This window comes from Phalacrocorax carbo, chromosome 14 (assembly GCF_963921805.1).
Source record: "Phalacrocorax carbo chromosome 14, bPhaCar2.1, whole genome shotgun sequence".
Lineage (NCBI taxonomy): Eukaryota > Metazoa > Chordata > Aves > Suliformes > Phalacrocoracidae > Phalacrocorax > Phalacrocorax carbo.
Genome location: NC_087526.1, coordinates 11,316,731 through 11,342,435, shown reverse-complemented (window position 1 = coordinate 11,342,435; position 25,705 = coordinate 11,316,731). Strand labels below are relative to the sequence as shown.

Genomic DNA, 25,705 nt, shown 5'->3' with positions numbered 1-25,705 from the left:
AAAAAACCATCAAAAACCCCTTACTGCACCATTCCCTGTCAATGGGGCTAGTTCAGCTCCATTTGCTTCTTTCTGACCTTATTAACAACCCTTCTCCCAGCAGAAAATTACTCACATGCTATTTTTACCTTGCAATTTTCTTTAATCGCAAATAAAGGCTCTAAGTGACTGCTGTCCTCCCAGTGTGGATGACACATCGAGCAAGACTGTGCCCATGGAAGACCATTAGACAGTACCATGTATTCACACTGGGACCATTTATGCTATAGTTGCTTTGAAGCAGAAGTCAGATCTCAAACGTGTGATGCTGTGGGACATTCTCCAGGCAAAATAGATGCTTTTCAAGTAGCTGCTGAAAAAGCCTGTGATGTGGAGGTGAAATGGCCCTTGTGAGCCAGAGCTTACCTTGCCCAGGGACAGTTTAACACCCAGTTGCTAATTTGCACACTCAAGCATTTTATTTCTGCTGAGACCCTCTGTACGCATGCAGAAGAGTTTTACCCAGATTCAGTGCTTGCAAAGCTTTGGGAGCCTGTCACCTTTTGATGACTCCAGAAATCACGAGTTTTAGTGCAGAAAATACCTGCTGCTTATTCCGACTGGTTTCCCATGGTGCTGCTCCATCCCACAGGCTCCTGAAAGCCCTGAGCAGTGCTGGCACTGTGCTTGGCAGCTAACAGTTACTTTCCCCTGCCAGTCACTTTTTTGTAAAGAATATTTTTGCCAGTTAACTGTGGCTAATGTGCTTTCATCTCTACATTATGGACACAGTCAGGGCATCTCTGAAAGGTGGTACTTAATGAAAGAGAACATGTTGATGAACTTGCCTCCCCAGCCAAGCCGTGTGCTTTTCCCACGGGCTCCGCTGCAGTGCACATACCCAAATGACCTTGGGATTCGAGCTGAAAAACTGCTGTTTTCTCAATGATTACTTGGCTTTGCAGCAGAAATTCCATCACTGCTCTCATGGCAAAGCTGGGGAAGAGTGACAAGGGGTGCTGGTGACATTTCCCTGTGGAGCAACGAGTGCAGCATGTTTCGTATTGACTAAGCAATGCTTGGCACCAGGTTGCAGCCCCCACCTTCAGGGCTGCTCACTCCCTTGGGCTGTTTCGTGCCACCTTGCTGGGGTGATAGTGTGGCTGTGACAGCGCAGGGCTGGAGGAGCGCCCAGCCCTCCTGTTCCTGCAGGCAGGGCTTCAGTGTAGCTAATTCCCCACTGCCAGCTTCCACAAACAGTGTCGCTCTGGTGTAAACACAGCTGGGGAAATAGAAGAGGAGACTTTATTTTTGAACGATTTGTAGTAGCATTCACACCACAGCCCCAAGTGCTTTCTCTGCTCACATGCCAGAGTAATAATAAAATAATATTTTACATTGATACAGTGGTTTTCATTTCCAAGGATCCCCGCAGACCTGGCCTGTGCTCTGGGGATGGCCTCACCTGGGCAGGTGACCTCCAGTCATGCAGAACAAAACTGCGGTCCTTGGCTCTGCAGTGATTTTGGAAACAGCTTGGATCTCATCTCACCCAGGGCTGCACAAGGACCCGAGGGATGTTCCTCAAAGCTGACTCTGGTGAGTGGTTCCACCTTGCAGATTTGCCTGTAGGTAAATGGGTGTGACTTTTGTGGGTGCTTCAAGACTGGAGTGGCTGGAAGTTCTGCTTTCTCCAGTACCACGGAAGCCATGCTCAGTGGGGAGGAGCAGGACTTTCTGCACCACTGTCTCTCAGCGACATGGGCTGCCAATTGCTTCACCTAGGGGAGAGGAAGGCAGGAGGCAGAGGAGCAGAGTAAAACGTGTCTAGGTCACTAAAAATAAGAAATGAAACGCTGAGCGTGAGTTTGCAGGAGCTGAAAGCAGGTGTACGATGGACCAAACAAGTCCAAAAAGCCATCAGACAAAACAAGCGAGTCACCGAGCAGCAGCTTTATGAGCAGGAAAGGGGGTGAGGGCTGCTTGCTCTGAAGCTGAACAGCTAAGTCCTTTCTAGGTTAAAAAAAATATTGTTGCGTTGGCTTAGGACTGCAATCAAAGCTGGAGAGAGCATTCCAGTCCTACGAGCTAAGCTGTTGTTTTATCGTGTTATATTTTCCTTTTATGCTACCCGGGAGGAGGAGGAGGAGGAGGAGGGACTCCGCCCGGGCTTTTGGCTCCTGAAGGAAACTGGAGCGGCGGTGGGGGCGCATTACCGGGCGGGATCTCGGGAGCTCGGGGTGGCAGCAGGTGGCCGCGGTGCTCGGCGCTGCGCAGGGGCGGGGCGGGGCCGGCAGGGGGCGGGGCCGGCAGGGGGCGGGGCCGGCAGGGGGCGGGGCTGGCAGGGGCAAAGGCAGGGGCGACGGCAGCGGCATCGGCAGCAGCATCATGGAGCAGAGGTTGCGTGTCTTCGGGGACCCCAAGGTGAGGGGGTAGCGCTGCCGAAGGCGCCGGGCTGTGCCCCGGGACAGGCACCGGGGCTGAGGTGCTGTGCCCCGGGACGTGCCCTGGGGGTGAGGCACCGCGCACCGGAGCCGAGCCGCCGCACGTGCACCCGGCGTGAGAGCCGGGTCGTGCCCCGGGGCGGAGGCGGCGTGCACCGGGGTGGGCGCCGGGGCACGGCCCGGGGCACGGCGGCTGAGCCGTGAGGGAGAGCCCCGAGGTGTCTCTCGGCGGTACGAGCCCGGCTCTGCGCCGCCCCGGCCCGGTGCTCCCCGCGGGGACACGCAGGAGCTGCCCGCGTGGTGTCCCGGCCGCCCCGGCGCCGGGGCGGTGCTGGTCCCGCTCCCCGCCGCCGGGACACCCCAGCGCCCAGCCGGGGTCCCTGGGCTCCTCCGCGCTGGGGCAGGGCTGGGCGTGGGGAGCCCGGCGGCTGCGGCTCTCCAGCTGCTGCCTTGGTCTACTGAACAACCGTTTTGTCTCTTAGTTTGTTTGCTTCGTTTGGGGGTTTGGTTTTGTTGTTTTATTTTTTGGTAATTTTTTTCGTGTTTTGTTGGGTTTTGTGTGTATGTGGGGAGGGGGACCTCTTAAACATTTGGGTCAGTTATTCCTCAGATACCCAAGATACTGTCTCCGTGACTGCTCTCAGGGGGTGCTCCAGTCCAGAGGGTGCTGTATAAATACATCTCAAGTAGGACCACTCAGTAACGTGTTTGTTAATCAGATTATAAAAACGTTGCAAAGGAAGCAGGCAGAACAGCTGTGGTTAGCAATAGCCCTGTATATGATGGCAGAGCGCTGCCTTTGCAGCAGGGCAGCTCAGCTATTGTGGTCTGGCTCAGCTGGCGTACGGGGAGCCAGTTTTCTCTGCCTGGCTGCCAGGTGGGGCTGGGCTCTTGGTGGGCAGCGAGGGGCCGGGGCAGAGGAGACCCAGAAAAGTGATGTGAGGGTCGTGGTGGTCCCGCTCTGGGACAACCCAAGTGGTGGCAACGGTGTGCGGCTTTCCCAGGGAAGAAGATTGCCTCCTAAAACCCAGAAGGGTTTTTGTTGGCCACTGTTTGAATGTCCTACCACTCCCAAACCATTTATTTCTCAGTTTGAGCTTGTACCAGAAACATCTAGTGTGTTTGGAAAAGCCTGCATGCATAGGTCTGATTCGTGCTTCATTCCATCACTGTGTGAGGCTTCCCTCTTGGTGAAGATGACCCATGCAATAGTAGGCAAACCTTGATACCAAAATCCAGGGAGCACTGACATCTGCTAATGGTTAAAGCCTTTTTAAGGCTACTTCAATTTTGAGAGGTGTTGGTGTTCTGTCAGCTCCACTAGGAACAAACACCGATGGTTCACTCCAGTGATTTTAAACTTTTGGCTGAGAGAAGCAAGTTAAGTTCTTCTTTCACTCGTGCTTCTTCCTACTTCTCCAGTGAGTGTGAGAGCGTGATGCTGAAGAGAGAGTCCTAGGAAAAAACGTGCAGGGTTTGACCACTAAGATCAGGTTTCTGTTGTCTGGTTGCTGACAGTTATGAGACTGGTTTTCCTGAGTCAGGCAGTCCCTTTCAGTTGTGCGAACCTGCTAAGTCAGGCTTGGGGGGGAAAAAAAAACCGTGTCTGAAGTCAGTTAATGAGCCCTGTTGATTCCCCTGGACCCTCTGCCATTGGGAATGATCAGTTCTGTGTTCTAGAGATGTTTCTGGGTAACTGGAGCAGCTTTGAGCCCCAGCTGAACATGGGGCTGGGGCAGTCTCCATGTTTTTTGGGAACTCGCTGTGTTGTGGCTGCTGCAGTGGACGAACAGGGTGCTGCTGGGGTTGCTGGAGGGCGACTTTGAACCCTCCTTATAGTAGGCCATAAAAGAGCAGAAGAGACTGCCATTCCTTGGATGCTGGCCATCATCCTCTTCCGTCTTTTCTCCACAACCAGAGCAGAGACAGTGTCCTCGCTCACTGCTGGCTCCCCTCCCTGCAGGACAGCCTTAGGTCGGGAGCTTTGGGATGTGTGATTCTCTTCTCCTGTGGCTCCCACATGCCTTGAGCTGCATTGCGGGGAGCAGGATGGGAATGGGGGCTTCTGGGGTCAGGCCCACACCCTCCCAGCAGCTGGTGTAGCTCTGCTGGTGGATGCTTCTTTCCAAAATGAGCTCAGGTTGCATTGGGCAGGTGTTCCCTCAAGCCCTCCCAGGGCATGCTGTGTGTGTCATGGCATTTTGGAGCCTGTCCCTGTCCAGAGGGAGGCCATTGTCTGTGACATGTCCTTCGTATCTGGGAATCAGGAGAGGTGGCCAGAACTGGCTGTAGCTCTGTGTGTCCCGTCAATGGTTAGGAGAGCGCCTGGTGACCGAATCCAGATGGCACCGAAGGTGCCTGCTCTGCTGCAGAGCACTGGCTGTACCCAGGGGAGTTTGGGTGGGCTTCTGCCCTGCTACCTGTAACACTGCAGCACCCCCATGCTCGAGACAGACCTGCCCATCTGGGTCGAGCCACTAGTACAGGTATTTGCCCTGGGTGCAAGACTTAAAAAACCCCCAAGAATTTAAAAAGGTGATCCTTATTGTGGGGAGTGCAGGTGCATGAGGGTGTGCCGAGGATGTTCTTCAGTTGATCCACTTCTCGTGCACAACCTGACCCCTGACCAGCCTGGCATGGGTCAAAGCCAGGTGCTGATGAGGCTGCATTGAACTCAGCCGTACCTTATGCAGTGATGCACATACTCATACCTTCAGTAACGCTCTGCAGGCACGCTCTCACATAACCATCCTGGCTCCACTTGTTAAACTGATAGCAGTAAGAGGCTGGCTTGGCACTGCTCGAAGTGCAAGGAGTCTGTTTATTGCTCCAAAGCGTTGCCTCGTTCTAGCCACGTGTTGGGGTGAGGTCTGTGACGCCTCGGGGGGGACGACACATATGACCCTGCCACCCCATGGGAGCTGTCCCTGTGGGAGGGTGACACGGAGCCACCATCACCTATTAATGGCACCAGGAGCCCTGTACTGAGGTCGGTAGAGGCTGAGTAGTTGGTGCTGGGAGGAATGGTACTAAAGGCTGCTCAGCACAGGAGCATCCTTCTCAGTCACCAAAGCCACGTATCATATGAATGCTTCTCTAGAAAGCATAAATATTTCTTGCAGTGGAGCAGTGGCTGGGTCTTGTAGTCCCCCACGTTTCTCTTTTGAAGGCCCAAACCTTAAAGCATATGGCAGATTCATCTCCAAAATGCATTTGTGGGTGTCGTCAGGTTTGAGGATAATACTGTACCTCTTCCACTTCACGTCCCTCTTGATCCACTCTCACCTCTTCTAATTGAGTGTTTGTGGTGAGTTTATGATGAGGATAACTTTGCTCCTGACTGCGCGCTTTAAAACTGGCATTTGGGGAACACCGATCTTGTTGCAGTGATTGGCATTCATCTTATCTCTTGCTGAATTTTGCTATTAACATTTTCCTGCCACATGTATCTAACAATTGACAAATGACAGCTGTAATCACTCTAGTTTTCAGTTATTGAGTTCAATGGAGTGAACTTTATCACCTTTTAATGTGCTGATAAATAATCCCGGGCAAAGTCACTGCTAAGGGTTTTTAAATGGTGCAGCTTTAGCGTCTGCCTGGATTATCTATTAACATCTACTGGAAGCCGTCAAAATAAAAAGTGAGGTTGGTGCTACTTTTACCATGGTGTTAGGGCTGACTTTGTTCATTTTATATATTTTTTTAAAAGACCCTAAAGCCACCTAACACAGAAATTCCCTTAGCTTGGATGGTACTTTTTATGCCACATAATAGGCAGACTGAACAGTTAACTGTTCTGCTGTGGTCTGCTGAGCAAACCGTAGAGTGATAGAGAAATTCTGTTGGCTTGACTGTAGCTGAAAATACTTTGAATGTTTGGTTAACTTTTTCCCCTTAATTTCACTAAATTGAAAATAATCAGACTTGATCTTTGAACGGAACATACTTGTTTGCAGTACTTCATTTTGCGTTTGAATTTACTTTTGAAGCTTATTAAGTTTCAAAGAAAACATTACAATATTTTCAGAAGAGAAAAGTCAAGCCAGAGCTCTTAGAACTTCTTTTTTTAAAACTGAACTGACTTTGTGGTATCTGCACTAACAAGCCTTGTGCTGTGGTTGAGCTAAAACTTTTTTTGCATAAAAATGGAAAGCGCTTGACTTGCTTTGACAGCCTTGCTGGGGGTTGCTTGTGCCGAGGATGCAAAATCGATGGCCAGGTATGTCTTTTGAACTAATCTCTCTGGCTTTCAACAGCTCTTTAGTAAAACTTGGAGATTTTCTTGAATTGCACTATGGTTTTTTGACGCACTGGCTGGCACTCAGTGAGCTTGCTCTCAGCTGCAGTGCTGTAGAGGCACAGAAGAAGGGCTGATGGGTGCCTACACTGTGCTGAGCCCCCTCCAAAGGTGGTCCTGAGGGTCCTCACTGCAGCTGGGGGAAGAGCAGTGCTCCCGTCCCAGGACGGCATTTCAGAGCTCTGCTGCTTTATTGTTCTTCATCGGAACGAATGTTACAACATCCAGGTTTGCTGTGAGAAAGGAAGGCATCGCTGGTCCTGGCATGTTGGGGTCCTGGACCAAGTGTTGCAATCTCTATTTAATCTCTGCACGCAATAAACCCGAGGGTTTGGGGTGGGAGACCATGTGTCAGTGGACCTCTGTGTGCTGAGGAGCAGAGCCCTGGAAGAGGTGCTGGGCTCCTGCGTTCACCTTATTTCTGCTTGCTCAGGCATTACCTCCTGGAGCCGCAGTTCAGAGAAAATTCTTTCATCTTTATCTGGGTACTTTCCTTGACTTAAAGCAAGGTCATGTCACCCACTTGTATCTGGAAAAGTCTTGTGCTGTGCTTACCCAAAACAAACACTCAGGAAGAGAGCTGAAGTGTAATCTGCAGCGAGCAGCCTCCCACAGACCTGGAAACCCGCAGGGTTTGCGAGCAAGGCGCCTGGGGGCGGTGAGCTGCTTGGTTGTCCTCTGCTGATTGCATCCTTATCTAGGGCCGGCTCTTGGTGGAGACTCTTGTAGGCACACCTTTACTTCTTCACTTGAATGTCCTTTGGTAATCTGAGTAGCATAGATTAGTTCTCAGCTGCAGAAAACAACCCCCGCAGGCACTCACCCTGAGGAACCCCACAACTTCTTGCATTGAGCAACATGGCACAAGAGTTTCTTAGCACTTATTTTAGGTCCCTCCAGACCCAAAGAGATGCATGGCAGAGGAGGAAGAGCCTGTTGCTGGTGTTGGAGAGGAACCTTGCTGGTTTACAAGCATCTTGCCTGCAGTAGTGACAGAAGGAGGTGGCATGTGTGGATGAAAGACACCACTGAATTTGCTTTTGCATTGATGGAAGTGTCATGTTGGGATGTTCTTGCAGGAAATGCTTGAGAAATGGTTGCAGTGAGAAGAGCTCCCTAGGTTTGGGTTGCTTGGTTCTTACATCCAGCATAAGTAAGTTTCAAGCCTGAAACGCCATCAGAAGGTCATAAGGGCTGTTGAAAACCTCAAGGAATGGAGCTTCATGGTTTTGAAATAGGAATTGGAGCTCGAGAGTAGAAAACATGCCAGGCGTCCAGATGTCCATAGTCTGTTATTTTATCTGCTGCTTCTCAGGACATTTAGTCCTCATAAGCAAGATTGCGTAACTCAAGGTGGGAGGAACGGTTGGGTTTTGCCCTTTTAAAATCCTCATCCCTGTAGATTCAGATAATGTCTTAAGGGTAGGAAAAATGACAGGGATATCTTTTTACAACCTGCTAGCAGTGGTGTCTGTGGGGTTATTCATGACCCCTGGGCCAGCTGATTGGAATGGTGCAGGGTCAGTAGCTCAGGCTTCCCTGAGCTTGGCAGCTGCATTTTACATGCCACAAGTGCACGTTTCAGTGGTAGCTTCATGGCCATCTTATGCAGGTGGCCCAAACCCACCTCAGCAACAATGGCCTTTTGCAGCACAAGCAGTCAATGAAAACCCTGGCCGTGCGTCAGAAGATGGGTGCCTCTGCCTGCGTGGCAGGCATCTACGGCTGCAGGAGGCAGTGGGGATGGGAACAAGCTCATGGGCATCAGTGCTTGTCCCAGAGATGGGCAATGCCAGCCTGGCACTGGTTGCTGGGCCAGCGGTGCTGAGCTCATGTCAGCTGTTCACAGATGCTTCAGAGGAGAGTCAAAGGATCTTGAGGTGGACAGTTACGCATTGCTCTGCTTATAGGGACCACTCACTCATTTTTCTTCCAGCTCCTCGTAGTTGTTGTTTGATACATACCCTGACACCAGAGGGTTTGTGGGTTCTAATTAGTAACCCTGGGCAGTTTAGTTATCCGTGCAAAAATCCAGTCCTCTTCTGAATCCTACCCAATTCTTACCCTCAGCATCCTGCAGCAATCATCTACACAGGATAATTTGCACAATGTCATAACTAACAAGAACTTTGTGTATTAAGTTGCTGCTCCACCATTTCATTAAAAAATAAAATTAAAATAAATAAATATTTTGTAGGCTATTCCATTGCTTAAAAGAAAACAGTTCTGGAAATATGAAGATCTAGCTGAAACATCTTACAGCTAATATTTTCCATCCCAGTTTGACTTCCAGATTACATTTGTCATGTTCCTGCAAAAGCCCCAGCTGCCTAATGGAAAAAGCTTGCTTTTGCTTTTCTGGGGCTCTTTCTCCAAAATCTGTTTTTTCAGCAATAATCGGGAAACAGGGTTTCAGGGCAAAGAGATCTGAGTTACGGTCCCATTTTTAATGAGTTGTTGGCTCTACAGGGTAACTCTTATTCTTCTTAATTTTTACATCAGCTTGTACCGTGGGACTGACTCCACGTATAGGATTAGAAAGCCTGAATGCTCTGATAATACCAAGTAATTAACAATATATCAGGAGCTGATTCTTAGAAGTAAGGTCAAAGTTTTTGTGTAATGATTTTTAGCAAATTAATTGATGCTTGGGTGTCTTGTCTGTGAATTCAAGAAGGAGCAAGCTGGGAAGCGAAGGTGCTTGGGGTTTGGTGTTTTCACCCTTCCCAAACTGCAAACCACGCAAGCTAAATATGGATAGGGCAGTTCCTGAAGATTACTAGAAACAGAATAAACTTCTAAAGATCCATTAAATGTGTGAGCTGCAGCAGCAATAAGAAAATATTTAGACAATACTTAGATATTGAAAAATAAACTTTGTAATTATGGTGTTTTAAAAATGTTTTTTGTGCTTTCTTGTCATGGCTTTGTCCCTGTACTGGCTGCATTTATACCTGCTTTAGCACCAGCTGCTTATCTCTCAACTTCTGCTGGAGCTCTACGAGTACCTCACTAATCTCTTATCTTATTGCAGGTTGAACTTCATGTCCACCTAGATGGAGCCATTCGACCAGAAACAATCTTGCACTTTGGCAGGTGAGTTGTGGGGGGAAGAAAACTCTGGGAACTGCAGTCCAAAAGCATCAGTCCCTACTCCCGTGCCTTCTGCTTGTCCAGTTCTGTGCCAGAAGAGCTTGTGCTGGCGGGCTGGGAAAGCTCTCTCCCTGGCTGGTGCTGGTCTCACCTCTGCACAGGCGAGTCCTCTGGCTGCGCGGTGTGAGGATATTGAGCACACCCCAAAAGGCGATGTTGCAGCAGGGCTGCACTGGTAGCAGGAGCGTGAGCAAGGTGGTCATCAGTCCCATGAGCCAGGCAAGCTAAGAGGAGCCACAGTGAGAAAAGTACAGAAGATGTCTCATAAACAGAGCTGTCTGCCTTTGAAGTGTACCTAGGAAGTGGCAGAGTCAGTGTATTCTTGTTTCTTTTTCCACATTCCTAATTGTTAAAGCAAGTTAAATGAAAGCAGGCTGGAAGCATCTTCTCGGTGGTGGTGCTGTACCAGAGTCCTGGGAGGAAAAACCAGCTTGGGTGCTCCTCCCTGCCCTGCTGTTGCGAGCCTTTGAACCGCAGACTGTCTGCCTGGTGCTAGCAGTCAAGGCGTCATGCTTGTGTGAGGGTCACCCAGGAAGGCACTTGGCAGTGACTTAGAGAGGTTGTTTCCTTGACAGAGCTCACGTGCATCTTCTTGCTTTAGTGTAATTTGCACGGGGAGCAGCAGGGTGAATTATTAACTGGTGCAAGGACCTGGCTGTGCAGTCGTAAGCAAAAGAAACTTAAGACTCTGTCCAGCTGTCACTAATGAAAAAGCTGATGAAGACTAGCAGATACTCTGAGATCAAGAAAGTGGCATGCTTATTGATTTCAGGAAACAGCTCTTAGGTACAACTCTGGTACTTTGGGGAGGAAAGCGGTTCTGAGGAGGATGGGGAGTGGTTCTGGCATCCTGTGAGCCCAGCAGACTCCAAGGCAATGTGATTGTAGGGGGAAATACTCTCTCTAAAGTAGCTTTTTCTGCCGGGAGTGACCATACATTTTTGCAGTGCAGGCAGAGTAAAGGTGGATCAGAGATGTCCATATTGTTCGTTGCAGGACACTGGTGCAGTGAGCTGAGTTCCTGCTGGCTCTGCCCATGCCACTGGTGGGACTTGTATTCCAGCCCTGCAGCCCAGTGGATGGAAGAGTCGGTGCTGACTCCCTGGGGCTCTGCTGGGTCCCTGCTACCAGCAAAGGACAAATGCCAGTGTAGTTCCTCAGGAGGGTTGTAGGAGCCCTGAAGCCCAGGAGACACCAGCCACCTGATGATCTGTGCCTCTTTGTTGCTTAGGGCAGAAACCTTTGTTGCCTGAGCATGTGCAGAGTTCCCTCTTATTTTTAAACAGCCCTGGAAGCCCCCAGAGCTGCCAGCCCTTGGGTGGAGCAAGGCTGTGCTATTCATGGGCTCTAAAACTAGCATTCACACAAATGTAGAAGCAATAGGGCAGCATAGGAGGCTGTAGGGGACTGCCTTAATAACCTCACCCTGGACAAAGAAAGCTGTTTGTAGTCTATTTTTAAAGGTAAAGAGCTGGAAATAAATTTGCCAGGTGGTGGCTGACCACATACAAATAACTTGAAGCTGCTGGGATGCACAAGCCCCCTTGGGCAGTAGCTGAACTCTGCTGTTTTTAGAAGCTTTGGCTCCAATTCTGGCAAGGTCTGGGTCAGGCTTTACGTCCACCCTGCCCAGCCGAAGGGTTGAGAGCCATGGCAGACCCCTCTTGGGACTGGGCATCCCCAGGAGAGGCGCCCTGTCTGCGGTGGGATGGTGTGTGTGGTGCTGCCAGTGGCTGGGGATAGCTCTGGGCAGGACGCTGAGGTGCTGGTGGACATGAGCATGTTCCCCTGGGGCAGCTTTGCTGCAGGAAGGCCCCCAGCTACCAGGTAGGTTGGATGGGGCAGCAGCAGCTCCCAAAGTCATGGTGGCAAGATCCACTGGACCCCTCAGTGAGAGACCTGGCTCTAGCATCTCTGCGCTGTGGATCATCCCAAAGCGCTGTTGCTGCTGGCTGTGCAGAGGCAATCCTTTGGGAAGCACGTGGAGAACATCAGGGAAATGGCTTGGCTGTAGGAAACTTTCCCTGGGCAGGTGGAGGAAGATGCAGGTCGGTTCTTGGAACAGAGACCAATGTGTCAGTGCCATGGAAAGGGCAAGGCGGGGAGGAAAACCGATGCCTTGGCGGTGATGAATGTCCCTTGCAAGAGTGCCAGCAACTTAATCTGAGCAGATTGTGTGTGAAGGCTGAGCATGGGGCTGGCTTCCTTCCTGCCTGAGCAGGGAATGAGCAATGTTTACTGGGCCCAGGAGCGGGGTTCTTTGGGCTGATTCCCCTGTGGTCTGCTCATCAGGATGGCTGCTGGCATTGGGATGCTAAAGCTGTTTGTGGTGTTTTTCTCTCCATTAGCAGAGAGATCCATCAATCGGCTGTAATTTATTGTGGCAGGAAAGAGGATTAAAAACAAATGACTAGTTATTATTCCTAATTTAGGTTGGCATTCACAGGCGGAGTGACAGCCTCTGGAGTGGGGGTGGCAAAGCCTGCCCAGGAAATGTGCAGCATCCTTGGCTGGCAGCCCCCTCAAGCCTGGCTGTCACCCCACCAGGGACACCTCCACCCACCCGGGACTCCAGGGACAAACAGCTTCTTCCCTCTTGGAAGAGTTTAGGTGGGCTTTACCATCTCCATCCCTTTGGTGAGAGCTGCTGTTGGGGCTGCTGTTTGGGAGGTGTCCGTATCAGAGAAGATGCCACCACGATATTTGGCTTGGGAACTGGCTTGCTCGCAGGAGCTGCCAGCATTAAACAAACCCGTGAGCCGCAACACTTCTGTGCACGTGATTCTGTGCCTGCAAATGACTGGGGGGGGTTTCAAGCCTTTGAGCCTGCGTAAGTGGAAATTAACTTCTCTAAATAATTTTGGTAATTCTTTGGCATTGCTGCTACTAGGACTAGGAGGTGCTGAGAAATAATCCAGAGCCCCTTTAGATGAACTCCTTCTTAAGCTTAAATTGTGTTCTGGGCTTGTATTTTGATTTGTTTGTGATTTGCCTGTATTTTGGATTGCTTTCCTCCCCAGTGAGATTCAGAGCTGCATCTGGAAGGAGATTTTGGAAGGACAACATGTGCCATATCTTCTCTGTGAAGAAATGGAGGTTAACACTGCCAGCTTGGGACATGATTGCTGTATGAAATGGACAGATTAAAAATGTAATAGCCTTCCCCATCACTAACATGTGGCTTCACTTCCAGGAAAAGAGGGGTTCCTCTCCCTGGCAGCACTGTTGATGACCTCCTGAAGCATGTCAGCTACAAAACACCATTGACAATTACCCAATTTCTAGAGAAGTTTAATCACTACATGCCTGCCATTGCGTAAGCACCCCAGTTTTGCTTCTTCCCCTTCAACCAGGACCCCATGGCTAATGTTGCTCAGCCTTGGAGGTCACCTCACCCATCCCCAGTGTGCCCCAAGGATGACAAATCCCGATGACGGGTCCCACTGCTGTCCCTGCAGGGGTGACCGTGAGGCAGTGAGGAGGATTGCCTATGAGCTTGTGGAAACAAAAGCAAAAGAAGGCGTCATCTACGTGGAGGTCCGGTACAGCCCTCACCTCCTGGCCAACTGCTGTGTGGATCCCATCCCCTGGGGCCAAACCCAGTAAGTGATCCTGCTGTGTGGGGGACCTGGTGGGCGGCCGGTCAGGCATGGAGAAGCCAGCTCGGTGTAACCAAACTTCCTTTTTCCTCCAACACAGCGAGCGCCAGCGCTCTTCCACATCTCTTCCCCATCAATAGGAGTTTTCCTCTTATAATATATCTGCATGTTGCTATGTTTTAATGTCCTTTGCTTTGGGCACCTAATTCTGCATGTGCAGAGCACCTCTGCTTAAACTGGCTGGAGCCAATCTCTGTGTAAGGGAAAGTAGTGTTCAGGCGTGGATTGCCTGCCCACAAAATGTGAATTTGAGTTAGCAGAAGTGGTGAGCAATGTTGGGGGGGGCTGACAATCCAGTCCCTTCTTTACCTGTCATCCCCGCTGTGATGTGTGCCTCTGATTAAATCAGTGCTGGGTTCTGTGGCCCCTTGCAAAATGTGCTGTGATGAACATTGAGCCCCCGTGCTTGCCCCTGCCTGGCTGCAGGCAGTTATGTGCCCTAATGAGATGATCTGGCAAAGAGAGGGTTCCTCTGCTCGGGCAGGCTTGGCATCTGGTTCCCTGGGCTTTCTAAACCTTACTAATATCTTTGCATGCTTTTGTGCCCAACACCTGGTAAATCTGGGCATAGCATGGGTGTAAAAGGTGCTCTTCAGCTCTGGCAGTCTCATTGGGCTCCTCTGGATGTTAAGGCAAGTGGGACCCCGGCCAGGCTGGGTTTTGCGTGCGGTGTCCCGTGGGGATGCTGGGCTGGACCTGCAGCTCCTGCCTGCTTCCCCGGCAGGTGTCCAACCTCTCGCTGATGTCTCTTCTTCTCTGCAGGGGAGACCTCACTCCAGACGAAGTCGTTAACCTCGTAAATCAGGGACTACAGGATGGAGAAAGGGATTTCCGCATCAAAGCCAGGTCTATTCTATGCTGCATGCGCCATATGCCAAGTAATGTATTGCAGCTCCCCTGCTGCTCTGCTCCCCTTCCCTGACGCGTGGCGGGGGGTGACGTCCCCTGGGTTCAGGTCTCTGCAGAAATGCAGGGAAAGCCCCAGTCCTGTGGCCCTGGGTCTGGTGCGGGACCAGACAGTGCTGAGGAGGAGTTTGGTTTTTTTTCTTGGTGGGGGTCCTCTGCTTCCTTCACTATGGGGAAAGGGTCAGCTAGATGCAAGAGTGGGGGCCTGTGGGTACAGCCAGTATCTGAAAGGTCTTGCTAGACAGACAAAGTGGACTCTTCCATCCTCTCCAGGGGGAGGTGTGATTTCTTCTCGTACCTCGCTCCCTGCCCAAAGGCTGGAGCTCTCTTTGGACCAGTTGAAGCTGTTGCCACAGTGAGCAGTTGCATCTGCCATGCCTGTGTGGTGGGTCCAAGAGCTAACAGTCATGGGAGGAAGACCAGGCATGAGATCTCATGCTTTCCCTGCTCATGGTGGTGCTGCCACAGCAGCATACTCCTTCGTTAGCCTGGACCATGGGTAAGCCATGGCTGCAGTATCTGCTGGTTTAAGCTGAAAACACAAGCAAAATACACTTTAGTCACAGATATAAAACGTTTTTTTTAATAAAATCAGCAACTCTGAACTTCAATGGTAACAGGTGCTGTGACTCAAAATAGGAAGAAAACCCAATTTCTGGTGTTTCATTGGGCTGCTGACTTCTGTGAGCATCTTCCTCTAGGGAAAGATGCAGTCAGAGTGAGGTTGTATGACAGTAGTTCTTCTTTGTGAAGACTGTTATGAATATCTTCATATCTCACAAAAGTTTTGTGTAGGCTTAGTGGGGTAGATGGTGGAAAGATTTTTGCTAATAAATACATGGTTAATCTGTGTCTAGAAATGTGAAAAATTATATTCTTGGAAACTGGGACATTTGAGAGTGGGGTTTTTCCTTCCTGCCCAATCAACCCCAAACAATACTTTGAAAACTTGACCCTTAAATTTCTGTTTCTAGGAAGAAAACTTTTTTTGTCTTTGTAGACACTGGAAAGCTGTAAGGCAGTTACAGTCCCTACCAACGCCGAAGTAGTGAAGGCAGAAAGTGGTGGGAGTACCTGAGGGCATATACAGCGTGTGCTTGCACAGCCCTGCGAACAACTGAGTTGGCATTCTCGTGCCTGTGGCCCAGCACACCAGCTCTTACACAGAGCCAGTGATGCACTCGATACAAGTCTTTAGCGCTGCATTCGGGATTGCTGCACAGTGAGAAGCTACCTTGTAATTTATGAACTGTTGAGAGGAAGGCAGAGATGCCAGCCAGAACTAGCTCATATTAAACTTGTTAATAAAATAATGGCTCTAACCCAGTGAGTTGTAAACTGATGAAAAAAGGTGAAATTGCATACGTTTTCATATGTGTTCCTATGATTTTGGGATTGTATGTTCACAGCAGATGCTTGTTTATTATTAGCACTACCATTTATCTCTGTTTCTTGGCCTTTTTGCTAAAGGGTAAGTGCTATATGAGCTAGTAGATGCATGTCCTTTCTCAGAGGTTATCCTCTATCCTGATCAGAGATAACTCCAAAGTAGCTGTTGGCCACTTGTTACTCTTTCTCACTGATACTAAAAAAGATAAGGCTGCAAGTGTTAAAGGTCAGCCTTCCAGGAGGCTGACCAGCTTCTTCCCACCAGGAGTAGCATCCTTTTTCTTTTTTTTTCCCTGCCAAAAGTGAGTAGAAAAACATGATGAGGGCAGCTTTATAGCTGGTAAATGCATTTTATTACCCTTTGATTGACAATGGACTGATCAGTTGGCAGCTTTTATTTGCCTGAAGATGGCAGAGCTTTCTAGGAGTTTGTTAACTTTCTTTCTGAGCATCAAACTTTAGGAAAGACCAAAGAAAATAGCTCTAGCCTTCTAGTTATAGGACAAGGATTTGTTTAGAAAAATGCTGAATGTGTGACTCTTACCAATCCTTTCTCCTGAACCCTGGCGCTGTCTCTTCCAGGCTGGTCTCTGGAGGTGGTGGAGCTCTGCAAGAAGTATCGAAACAACTCTGTGGTGGCCATCGACCTGGCTGGAGATGAGTCCCTGAAGACAGAAGATTTCTCCGAGCATAAGGCAGCTTATGAGGTTTGTTTAATATGCTGCTTAAAAGAAATTATGAGAAAAACATATATTGAGGGCACATGCGTGAGGGGACACGCGGTATGTTATTCCGACTGCAAACAGCTGGGATGGCTTGATTTGTTGCAGCTATTAAGCATTCTGTTAAATAGCAAAAGTATTAGTTTATATTGCCTGCCATTAGTCATTTAGGAATCATTGCTTGAACATGGCCTTAGAGAGCTGGAGCTTGGTGTGCTACCCTATAGCACCGAGTGCAATGGGAATTACATGGAGCCTGTGTCCCCCCAGCAGCACCCTGCTGCTCTTGGCTGGGATCTGCTCTTGGGGCTCTGGGAAACTACTGCCTAGGGTGGAAGAGACTGGCCTTTCCAGTCTGGCAGAAATCACCCGAGGAGCAAAGAAGCTGCATGTTTGAAGTGCTTTTATCTGATCATCTCAAATGCAAATGCAGGAATGGCTTCAGGAGCCTGGTCTGAGACTCTCACCAGACCTCAGCACTTTGCAGTGGCTCAAAGGGGAAGCTTCTCCCCTCAATTCTCTTTGCCAGTGGGAGTTTGGGGTTGTTGGTCCCCTGCATCCGTGGGAGAGGAGGTTGTGCATCATCCCTGACAAAAAGGACGGTGGTTTGCAAGCAGCACTCGGGGCTGAAACAACACAGGGCTTTCTTGAGGTCTTTGTCCCTGTCAGCAGGAGCCGATACAAGGTCTGCCTGTGCTACTGTGCCACGCTGGGTGAACCAAGTGGTTATAAACTGAGATGCGGGCACAGGGTTTTATTATCGGACATGTGGGTGCGTCACATCCTGCACTGCTGTGCCAGGAGCACCCAGGTACAGACTCCTCCATCTGAAGGATGGATCGTGTCGCTGTGCTGGGGGCTCGCTCAGTCACTGAGATGCTGAAGCAAACCCTGCTCCTGACCATTGGCCCCTCTTGGCCTGCGTGGCAGGGACGTACATCCCCATAAATGCTGCTGCTACACTCCATGGAGTATGTAATGCATCCAGGGAAATCAGAGAGACTTGTGATGTCCCTTGGGCAGGCACATTCTGCCTGGGAGCTCTCGGGGCTGTTGCAGGGGAAAGAGCAGATAAGGGTGAAAACTTGACTGTGGCTGCTGGCTATGGAGGAGCACTGGGAAGTGTAGAGCCAAGGGTCTTAAGACCACCATGTCCAACGAAGCAGGAACCTTTGGAGAAGAAGCCAAGGGAAGCATCATATGTTCTCAGACCAATGGGTTGAAAAAGGGATTAAAGTACTCCAGGAAAGATATGCCTGTGGATGGACATTCGAGACAAGCTCTCTCCTGGATGGAGGGGCTCAGGCTTCAGCAGCCAGGAGGGTCAGTGGGGAGGGGTCCCAGTGCAGTGCTTTTCCTGACCCTGCTGCTGTATCCCCAGCTCCTGCTGGGATAGTTAGGGATGCCTGTCTTGGGGTGAGGTGGGGGGGTTTCTGGTTTCTTTTTACTGTGTGTAGAAACAAGTGGAAAATGTCTGTGCTGATGTGAGTCTGTCTCTCTTCTTGGCCTGGTACTTCGCCCAGAGGGATTTTTTTTTGTTTTTAAAAGTGTCAAAAATTAGCTGTTTGGGAAAAAACAACACTTAAATGTAGGAAGCACAAAGTGCCTTTCAGGTCAATGCACACAGGGCTTTTCTGTTGACATCCCAGGCAGAGCCTGGCCTGACCTTCACAGGGCCTGGGCGTGCAGCACAGGAGGAGCTGAAAACTAAGTAACTGGGGGAAAAAAAAAAAAAATGAGTGAAAAGCCCTGAAGGAGTGCCCGGGAAGAATGTCTGCTGCAAGATGAGACTTGCAGCCTGCGTGCTGCTGCTGGCTGGGTGGCCCTTCTCCAGCAAGGCAGAAGCCAGGCTTCCCGTGAGGCTGCAAGGCTTCCCAAAGCCCAGGTCGTCTGTGGCTGTCCTGGCAAAGGATTTTGGGGTGGCCATGAGGGAGCATTTTGAAATGCCCCCAAAGCTGCACCCCTAGGGTCCTCCCAGCTGGGCTGCTTTCGTCCTTACCCCCTCTAAGTATCACTTCATCTCTGCCCTGGGGGCTTTTAAATTCTCCCACTTGGCTGCAGTGGGCTAAAAGGGTAGAAATTGCAAAGATGGGAATTGCTGCAAGGCTCATGCAGAAGGGCGAGTGGGTGAAGGAAGGAGAGCTTCAAGCTTGTTGCTGTCTGGAGAGGAGACAGTGGTGAGCTCACCCAGTATTAAAAGACCCTGGAGGAGGCTGGCTGGGCTCCAGGGGAAGGTAACCAGGCTTTCTAAGTTCCTCCGCTTCTGGCATTACTGAGCTCTTGTCTTGCAGTCAGTGCTACAGCAGAGCATGCAACTCGCAGGCAGTGGGGCTCGTGGTTTGGGGGCTCTTCATGCAGAGACCTGTTGCTTGCTGTGCCCCTGAGAGCAGTACTGGCCCAGGGGTTTGCTGACCTTGCTGCAGATGATGGGACAGGAGCGTGTCTTCCCTTGCTTTGCAGGAAGCTGAAAGATGTGGGATTCATCGTACTGTCCATGCTGGGGAGGCCGGCCCGCCTGCCAGGATCAAGGAGGTATGAGGAGCTCCTGGCTCAGGGCAGAGAGAGGGGCAGGGGTGGGAAATGCCCCTGCATCCCCTGCACCAGGGAGAGAGGAGCCCGAGTCCTCTCTGTATGTACAGCAGAGCAAACATCGGGGACCCAGGCAGAGATCTGGCCCCGGCAGCTCAGAGAAGGATTGCCCTGGACGTGGCTGAGTGGTGCAGGCTGTGCCCATGGTGGGGCAGGGATCTCTGGGCAGGCAGGAGCTGAGCTGGTGCTTGGAGGCTGTACGTAGTTTTCCTGTGCTCTCTAGGCAGTTTATCTCCTGAAGGCCGAGCGCATTGGCCATGGCTACCATGTCCTGGAGGACCCTGAGCTGTACAAGGAGCTGTTGAGAACAAAGATGCATTTTGAGGTAAGGATGTGTGGTGGGCGGGTGACAGCTAGGTAGCTGCTGCCCAAGTGGAAAACCAGCCCTCACTTGGGCTGTGCTACAGCCAGGCACACAACCTGACCCCGAGTGCTGACCATGTTTATGGTGATGTTGCCATTGAACCTGGATGACTAAAGCTCCACAGCAAAAATGGTGGTAACACCTGGCGGTGTGGTGGGATCTTTGCTGCAAGCGCAGCAGCCTGTAGGAGGTGTGTAGCAGACAGAAATGGAGCCTGTTCTGCCTGAGGATAAATTTTGGGCAGCTTGTTCGCTAATTTATATACCTCAAGCCTGCAAAGCGGGCTGTTCTACCAAAGCCTGTCTGAGTGGAGGGTGGAAGTGCCTGAGAATTACTGTGCATGGGCAGATTTCTTTTGGCTTTTCCCCAGAATGGCTATATCCAACTAACATATGAAATATGTATGTAATTAATGCCATTGGTTTAACTGTGTTCAACACATGTATGGTGGCTGACTGGCCATGGGAAGTATCCCACTGCTTCCTGCCGCTGTCACACAGGCTGTGGGATCTTTGCATCTGTGTCTTGGGATGTGCACCAGTCCATCAGTGTAACGCTGAGGGGTAGCTGTGAACAAAGCTCTAAACCTGTATCTGGTTTTGCCAGAGTGCTCAGCTATCTGTGTACGCAGCTGGACTTCAGATCTGTGTGGCTGATTCTGGTTTTCGTGTTTAACTCCCCCAAACAGGTCTGCCCTTGGTCCAGTTATCTCACTGGAGCGTGTCTTCCAGACTTTGGGAAACACCCAGTAGCACAGTAAGACTTCTCAACCATGTGCAATCTTAAATAACCAGAATTTGGGTTGATTATAGCTGCCTTATTGCTTTACAAAGGTAACATGAAAATGTGGTACATGCTCGTCCTTTGGCACAGAGGGGCCCGGTGCAGCTGGAGGGGGCACAGGGGTCCCTTGGGGAGGCTGTCCTGTCCCTCCTGCCCCCGCTCCAAGCTGTGGGGCGTGAGATGCTGCACACTGGCCATTAGCCCGAGTTTGTGGGTGAGAGCTGAGGTTGCTGAACCTCTGAGCAAGAGACACCCTGATGCTTTGCTCCTCTCTCCACTGGAGAAGCTGATTGATGCAGAGCAGTAGTGAGACAAGCCGAGCCCTGTGTTTGTGTCCAGCAATGCAAGCTGCAGGGACAGCTGCAAGGTCTTCCCTTTTACTGCATTGTACCCTGAGAAGTGCATGACCAGTCCCATATCCAGTGTTTTACCCACCAGTTCAACCTGATTTCCTTACAGATTTAGGAAGGATCGTGCCAACTACTCTATAAACACAGATGATCCCCTCATCTTTAACTCCAATATTGACAAGGATTACAGCATAGTGAAGGACTACATGGGCTTCACTGAAGAGGAGTTCAAGAGAGTGGTAAGTCAGCTTTGGCTGGATGCTCTGCTGATGTCCAAGTGCAGCCCAGAACAACCTGCTGTTTTTCTTTAAAAGTCGAAGAGTTTTCAACAGAAATCAGAAAATCCTTCACTGGCCTTGTAAGCGAGAGGCTGAGGGTGGCTGCTGAGCTGGCTGGAGGGGATGGTGGGAGCGCTGCGGGAGCAGGGGGTTCTGAGTGCAGGGGGCTCTGCGGGGGCTGCGGCACTTGGGCTGACTGCTTTGGGCTTTACAGGGAACAGGTCAGAGTGGAAATTGTCCACTGAAGATCTGAGCAGGAAGGAAGGTGCCTGTTGCTTTCCTTTTTGTTTGGGGTTCCCCCCCACCCCCCCCGCCTTGGATTTGGAATAACGTGTAGGTTATTTCAAGGCCTGGCCCAAAAGTTAGCAAGATTCAGCAGCTACAAAAGTGCTTGCAGTTCTTGCACATGTTACGAGTATGCAACAACTGAGCTGGAAACACAGTGACTGCTGGCTTCAGTTTTGCACACAGTCATTTATGTGTCTTGGTTACGTCCTGAAAACTGGCTTTAATCTTTGATTTTCTAATTACTTACCCAAGACGGAAAGACAGGATAACTGTTGGGAGTCTGACTTACCGGGCTACCAAGCACATTTTTTCTGGTTTGCATTGAGAGTCATGCTCGGCACTTTCACCAGAGATACTTACTTGGATTGAGAGGTGCAGGATGCACTTTACAAGAGGGGATTGGTCCTGCTCTCAGCACTGGCTGGAGGAACAAGTCCCTTTCTCCTACAGACATCAGTCTCTGGGTCTGGAAGGGGGAATAAGGACAGCTCTAAGCTCTGGGATCCTGGATCCACAGCTGTTCTGCTGCCAGCTGTCCTCTCCTGCTTTTGGAAAAGCCAGGTTGTTCCTGTGTAATAGAAGTCCCTGCACAAGATGGACAAGCAGGTTACATTGCACAGCCAGGCTGTGTCTCAGCAGCAGCGCATCAGGCTGCCAACACCACCGTGCCGGGAGAGGCTCTTGTCCAAAGGGGAGCTGGGAGTGTAGGAGCGGGTCTAAAGTCCACATCCTAAAAACTCCAGAGTATTTAAAGACCTTTACTTGTGCCTGCCTCCCCCTCTTGGGACTGTTTCTAGTGATGGGCAGAACAGTTGCCCTGTAAAATGAGTCTGTGGAAATGAATCTTGGAATGGAAAGTTAATACTCTCCCTTGCCTGCAGCTGCTCAGAGCCAGATGTTGGTACGTGCACAACCATGTGTTCATGTCTGATGTGTCTTAATGTCTCCGTTGTGTTACCCCTCTGCAGAACATCAACGCAGCTCAGTCCAGCTTCTTACCTGAGAAGGAAAAGCAGGAACTGCTGAACACGCTGTATGAAGCCTATGGGATGGTCCCCAATGCATCGTGACCCATCCCTGTGAGCCAGCATGGAGCGGTGGCCCTTCTTCATGCGTGCTTGACTCTCCCCTGTGTTAGTGGGAGCACTGGGAGAAGGTGCCTGGAGTCAGCCTCTATTACTGGCACCCCTGTGTTAACCCTTACAGTGCTAAGCAGAATCAAGCTATCACATACACCTACCTATACCCCCACAAACTCTCTTGCAAATGGATGCCCAGCTTCCTATCTTGCTGTTGTGCAAGCAGACTGAAATTGCCTCCTGGCCAGACTCTGTTCTCCATCTGCCAGTCTTTCTGTACTGCAAGTGCAAACAGAACTTCCCCTGCTTTTGTTTTTTCCTCTTCCCCTGCTTTATCTGTCCTGCCCCACTGACCTGCCTAGGCCTTGTCTGCAGTGCAGACATAGCCACCTTTAACTGTGACTGTGGCCTGGTAAAGGTGTGTTAGTGCTGACGGGGAGCGAGCAGGCACTGCAGAAACAGCGGCTTTAGTCCCATGTGTGTGGTTAGGAAGGTTTGGCCACAGCTGTATTTACCCAGGGTTAGTCTTGTACTAGAAAGACAGGAACAAGAACAGGCTGGAAGCTAGTGCTCATGCCCATGCACAGCTCTGACGGGCATTCAAAAAAAAAAAAGAGATTTTTTGCATCCTTTCTCAGATAAGGACTCCCATGTATCAGGCCACCCAATGTCACAGCTGCAGAAGCACACATCTTGGGCTCAGGCTCCAGCTTTGCTAAGAGCTGGCCATGACGATGCATAGAAAGTTGGAACATATTTTTACCATTTCTGGGCCAAAATCTGCCTTCTGGGACTTTTCCCAGTTTTGTTCTCATCCTGGAGAATTTCTGTCAACTGCAATTTTCTCTTCCTCTAACTTTGTTTAGGACTTGGAAAAACCATGATTGATTGTTTGTTTTAACCATGTTGCCCTCTTCCTGACTTGATGTAATCTTTAGGCGCTATTAAAACTGAATAGTAAATTAATCAGCTAGGGCCCAATGTCACATGTTGACTCAGGTGCCATCTGAATTGCTTCTCTCACTCAGCACTGGCTATAAGTCAGATCTTCAGTTTGGTGGAGAATTTATACAGAAATATTCACCAAAATTCCTAAGCAATTTTGGTGCATTATAATATTTTTACTTAATATGCAATAGAGCCTCGCATCTAGAAGGCCTATAATTTTCTTATGTGAGTGTGTAGTGTGCTTTAGCATCCCAGGTATCTGCCAAGATGCTTACTCCAAAGATACTGTACCAAAACGTTGGGTTTGGTACAACTGTACAATACTGTACCATTTGCTTTTGACAAGGGGCCGTGGTTACCATTACCACAGACAGTGTGTGATGCTGCTCCTGTCTCAGCCAGCAGCAACTGCATGCTGGGAGTATTTCCATTCTTTCTGGGATTCCATATTTGTCTTCTGAGTAAAAAGCCTCATCTCTGAAGTACATTATACATATATACACGTATATATATAGCTAGGTAGATGGATATGAGAGAGAGAATTTCTTACTTTTATAAAGCAAATGATAAAGCATCACTTTTAAGAACAGGATTGCAGTAAGAGACAGGATTTTTTGTGTGATTTTTCTGCAAAAATTGTATCTGAAGAAGAGCTGCTTGTTTGGATTCTTGGACAGTTGATTGTTAATCCTATTTAACAAAATAATACATTTATATTAAAAGATAAATCCTCTTGCCTTTCTGTTCAAGAAAGACTGTTAGGAATCGTGGTCCGTGGTCCACAACGTGAGCCATCCTAGCCCTGCTAGAGCATGAGGGTTAATCAGTAGCTGTGATGTTGGCTTTGGCAGCCCAATTCCTGCCTTCTCCTGTTGCCAGGTCAGAGCACTTTGAAAGTTAACGCAGGGCAAGCCAGAGGGAAGGTGCCCCTGCTCCCTTGCTAGACAGGCAAGTTGGATTTATGGATGCAGGTTGTTCCAACCTCACATGTCCTTTTCCCTTCGGTAATCAAAGGGACATGTATCTCACCGCTAGGAGCAGCTGCAAGCCCATCATTTCAGTTGAACGTAGGGGCATGCCAGACCACCTGAAACTCTAAATGAGCACTGAAGTCTTTCAGCAAACACTCCCTGCCTGCGCTGACAGTGCAGTCCAACAGCCAGGCAGCCCAGGCTGTGCCACTTCTCGCTCTCAGCATCCCTGACGCAGGGGATGGGAAAAAACTATTGTAAACTATTTTTGATACCTGCATCCACGTGCTCAGCAGCTTTGCAAGTCAGGATGTGGCTGGATTAAGCCAGCGCCCTTGGTCCTTCAGCGCAATCGGCAATGGCAGCTGACCTGGCTCTTTACCTTGCAGGGGGAACCTGATACCCCTCGCCTGTCCTCCAAGGGTGGCTGGCCAACCGGTCCCTAATCATCTGCCTAAATATAATTCTGGAACAGATATTTTCTGACCAGGGAGACCTAATATTAGCCCATGTTTGACTGCTGGAGGTCTTGCGTGGTGCACAGTCTCTCTGCATTGCCTTTAGGCTTTCTTTGTGTCAGCATTAGCCAAGAATACTGTTCCGTGTCAGTGAAGAGAGCTGGAAAGGGGGCTTAAATATCCAACTGTGTGGTCAGCCAAGCCCAGGAGAACCTGCAGGTATACTCTTCATTGGGTAAAAAACTGGCTGGATGGCTGGGCCCAAAGAGTTGTGGTGAATGGAGCTAAATTGAGTTGGTGGCTGGTCGCAAGTGGGGTTCCCCAGGGCTCAGCGTTGGGGCCAGTCCTGTTTAATATCTTTATCAATGATCTGGATGAGGGGATCGAGTGCACCCTCAGTCAGTTTGCAGGTGACACCAAGGTGGGCAGGAGTGTTGATCTGCTCTGCAGAGGGCTCTGGACAGCCTGGATTGATGGGCTCAGGCCAACTGTATGGCGTTCAACAAGGCTGTGCTGGGTCCTGCACTTGAGCCACAAAACCCCCCTGCAACACTACGGACTTGGGGCAGAGGGGCTGGAAAGCTGCCCGGCGGAAAAGGCCCTGGGGGTGCTGGCTGACAGCCAAGGAGGCCACCAGCCCCCGGGGTTGTGTCAGCACTGGGGTGGCCAGCAGGAGCCGGGCAGGGATGGGGCCCCTGGGCTCGGCCCTGGTGAGGCCACATCTCAGATACTGTGTTCAGTTTTGGGCCCCTCAGGACAAGAAGAGCATCAGGTTGCTGGAGCGTGTCCAGAGAAGGGCAACAAAACTGGTGAAGGGTCTGATGGGGAGCGGCTGAGGGAGCTGGGGGTGTTTAGCCTGGAGAAGAGGGGGCTGAGGGGAGACCTTCTCGCAACTACCTGAAAGGAGGTTGTAGTGTGGTAGGCATCAGTCTCTTCTTCCCAAGTAACAAGCAACAGGACAAGAGGAAACAGCCTCAAGCTGTACTGCGGAGTTTTAGATTGGATATTAGGAAATATTACTTCACTGAAAAGGTTGTCAGAGATT

The 25,705-nt window shown here is 50.2% G+C and overlaps 1 protein-coding gene across 1 annotated transcript; it reads left to right on the top strand.

Moving 5' to 3' along the window:
• The first annotated feature begins 2,325 nt into the window (after positions 1 to 2,325).
• On the top strand, positions 2,326 to 23,959 carry ADA (adenosine deaminase). Its single transcript, XM_064465711.1, has 11 exons — positions 2,326 to 2,403; positions 9,758 to 9,819; positions 13,070 to 13,192; positions 13,335 to 13,478; positions 14,298 to 14,413; positions 16,413 to 16,537; positions 19,013 to 19,084; positions 19,365 to 19,466; positions 20,194 to 20,261; positions 20,748 to 20,877; positions 22,173 to 23,959. Exons 1-11 carry the CDS (start codon positions 2,368 to 2,370, stop codon positions 22,272 to 22,274), a joined length of 1,080 nt encoding a protein of 359 aa, XP_064321781.1. The 5' UTR covers positions 2,326 to 2,367; the 3' UTR covers positions 22,275 to 23,959.
• The last annotated feature ends 1,746 nt before the right edge of the window (positions 23,960 to 25,705 follow it).

What these genes read in the sequence shown, in the direction of transcription:
- ADA (XM_064465711.1), top strand. Translation starts at nt 2,368, where the DNA reads ATGGAGCAGAGGTTGCGTGTCTTCGGGGACCCCAAG. An exon ending in GTGTCTTCGGGGACCCCAAG is followed by an intron (nt 2,404 to 9,757) that starts GTGAGGGGGTAG and finishes ATCTTATTGCAG; the next exon opens with GTTGAACTTCATGTCCACCT. An exon ending in CGCCTGCCAGGATCAAGGAG is followed by an intron (nt 19,085 to 19,364) that starts GTATGAGGAGCT and finishes TGTGCTCTCTAG; the next exon opens with GCAGTTTATCTCCTGAAGGC.